A 2,367-nucleotide genomic window follows, 5' to 3' on the forward strand; every position below is an offset into this window, starting at 1 on the left:
TAAATTATCTGCCTTAATGTAAAGGAAAATGTTTGTTTAGACCAAAGTTAATTTAATGTAATACTGCATGGGAACTAATGTCCAAATGTAGTATGCCTGAAATATTACTATGGATTTAAAAGGTTTACTAATATTTTATTGCAGATATTTCATTGCACTTTGACCTCACTAGTATCAAATGTGTTATTAACATATAAAGTTTTGCAAACAATACTATGTAGTCTCCCTTCCTCCAGCCTGGAACCTGCTTGCTCAAGGGTGGAGTTTCCTGCTCATTCGTTCTGCCACGCCCACTGCTGTACCCTGTCGCTTTGCTGCTCCAAGCAACACACGTGTTCACCCTGCTACTGGACCCCGAGTTATTTGGCGGGAAATCGGGTTCTCTCCCCCTTCCTTTATAACTGGATGTTGGTACTAGTAAAATTGGGCTTTGAACAGGATGAACTTGTCTTGGCCTCGTTTCTTCTTCCTCCCCGTCTAGCTTCCTCTCTTTTCAGCTCAGAGCTGCCATCTCAGTTGAAGTTCACGTTGCAGGCTGCTGGCCGGTCCCCAACAGTTTGGAGCCCAAACAGGGACCTGAAGAATGGCAGAGGGATGCTAAGAGAAATGCTGCTGGTGTGGAGCTCCACAGGAAAGGATCTTCATATCGGGCACTGGAGCAATGAACAGGTACACATGCTAGGCCTAGCTTAAAATTTCAGTTTTGTAAAATGTTGCTGAGGATGTGGTAGGATACGAATTAAGCTTGAATCAGTGCTAACCCAACGCTGGTTCTGCTTGGGTCAGCAGTGTGTTAATTGGAACTAGATATGGAAACAGGTGGTGTGCCGCAGCTTTTTAGGAAGCTGCTTAGGTGGAAGAAGAAAGGGTTTAAAGTTATGGATCAGGTGGTTGCCCTTAGTTTTCAGGAGTTGTTTCAGGCCAGAGGAGTAAGGCTTGAAGTACAATTAGTAAGAAATTTTTTAGATAAGATAGATAGCTGTTGCCCATGGTTCAAGGAAGAAAAAANNNTAGATTGTGGAACCTGGGAGAAAGTTGGTGAGGCCTTGAAAATCGCTCAGACAGATAATTTTACCCTAGGCCTCTGGGCGCTCATAAATGATGCTATAAAAGATGCAACTTCTCCAGGGCTAAATTGCCCCCAGGCGGAGCTTGTGGTATCTCAGGAGGAGTGCCTATCAGAGAGGGCCTCCTCAGAAAAAGATCTTCTTAACTCAAAATTTGATAAATGTGGAAACTCAGATGATGAACTGAATTTTAACAAAAATCACTCAGATAGAGGAGTTGCCTATTACTTTAATGAGAATTGGCCCTCTTGTGAATCTCCAGCTTCACCTATAGTCCCCACTTCGGGAGGTGCTACTCATAGGGACACATGGCTAAGTGAGTTAGAGTTTGAGATTAAGCTTCAGAGGCTGACTAATGAGCTTCAGGAAATAAAAAAGATGTCAGAAGCAGAGAAGAGTAACTCTTCTGTAGTTCACCAGGTGCAGCTAGAAAGAGTTGTGAGTCAGGCTTGTGGGAAAGGACAGAATATGTCTAATATGTTACCCTTTCCTGTGGTCGAGGTAGTTGATCAGCAAGATACTAGGGCCAGACATTACCAGAACTTGGATTTCAAGTTAATAAAAGAGTTAAAGGCAGCTGTTGTGCAATATGGCCCTTCAGCCACATTCACTCAAGCATTACTGGACACAGTTGTGGAGTCACACTTAACCCCCTTAGATTGGAAGACTCTTTCTAAGGCTACCCTGTCAGGAGGAGATTTTTTGCTTTGGGATTCTGAATGGCGAGACGCCAGTAAGAAAACTGCTGCTTCTAATGCTCAGGCTGGTAACTCAGACTGGGATAGCAACATGCTTTTAGGAGAGGGTCCATATGAGGNACAGACAAATCAGATTGATTTTCCCATTGCAGTGTACGCACAAATTGCGACAGCCGCATGCCGTGCTTGGGGAAGGTTGCCAGTTAAAGGAGATATTGGTAGAAGTTTAGCTAGCATTCAGCAGGGTTCTGATGAACCATATCAGGACTTTGTGGACAGGCTATTGATTTCAGCTAGTAGAATCCTTGGAAGTCCAGACACAGGTAGTCCTTTCGTTATGCAATTGGTTTATGAGAATGCTAACGCAATTTGCGGAGCTGTGATTCAACCGCATAAGGAACAGACAGATTTGGCGGTATATGTCCGTCTTTGCACAGACATCGGGCCTTCCTGCAAGTTCTCACAGGGAACCCACGCCTAAGCAATGTTCTCGAGGAAACGAGGGAATAATGCATGCTTTAAATGTGGAAGTTTGGATCATTTTAGAAGTAATTGTCCTAAGAACAAGGGTGCCGAGGGTAGACAAACAGGCCGTGCCCCAG

At 44.1% G+C, this 2,367-nt stretch overlaps 1 protein-coding gene across 1 annotated transcript in view; it reads left to right on the forward strand.

The window, feature by feature from the left end:
- Positions 1-878: 878 nt before the first annotated feature.
- The window catches only part of LOC110296511 (endogenous retrovirus group K member 10 Gag polyprotein-like), a 44,927-nt gene continuing 43,438 nt past the window's right edge, over positions 879-2,367 (forward strand). Inside the window, 1 exon segment of the mRNA XM_021165219.1 lies at positions 879-2,355. Within this exon segment, the coding sequence (XP_021020878.1) occupies positions 879-2,355 (1,477 nt within the window).

Source organism: Mus caroli, chromosome 6 (assembly GCF_900094665.2).
Source record: "Mus caroli chromosome 6, CAROLI_EIJ_v1.1, whole genome shotgun sequence".
Classification (NCBI taxonomy): domain Eukaryota; kingdom Metazoa; phylum Chordata; class Mammalia; order Rodentia; family Muridae; genus Mus; species Mus caroli.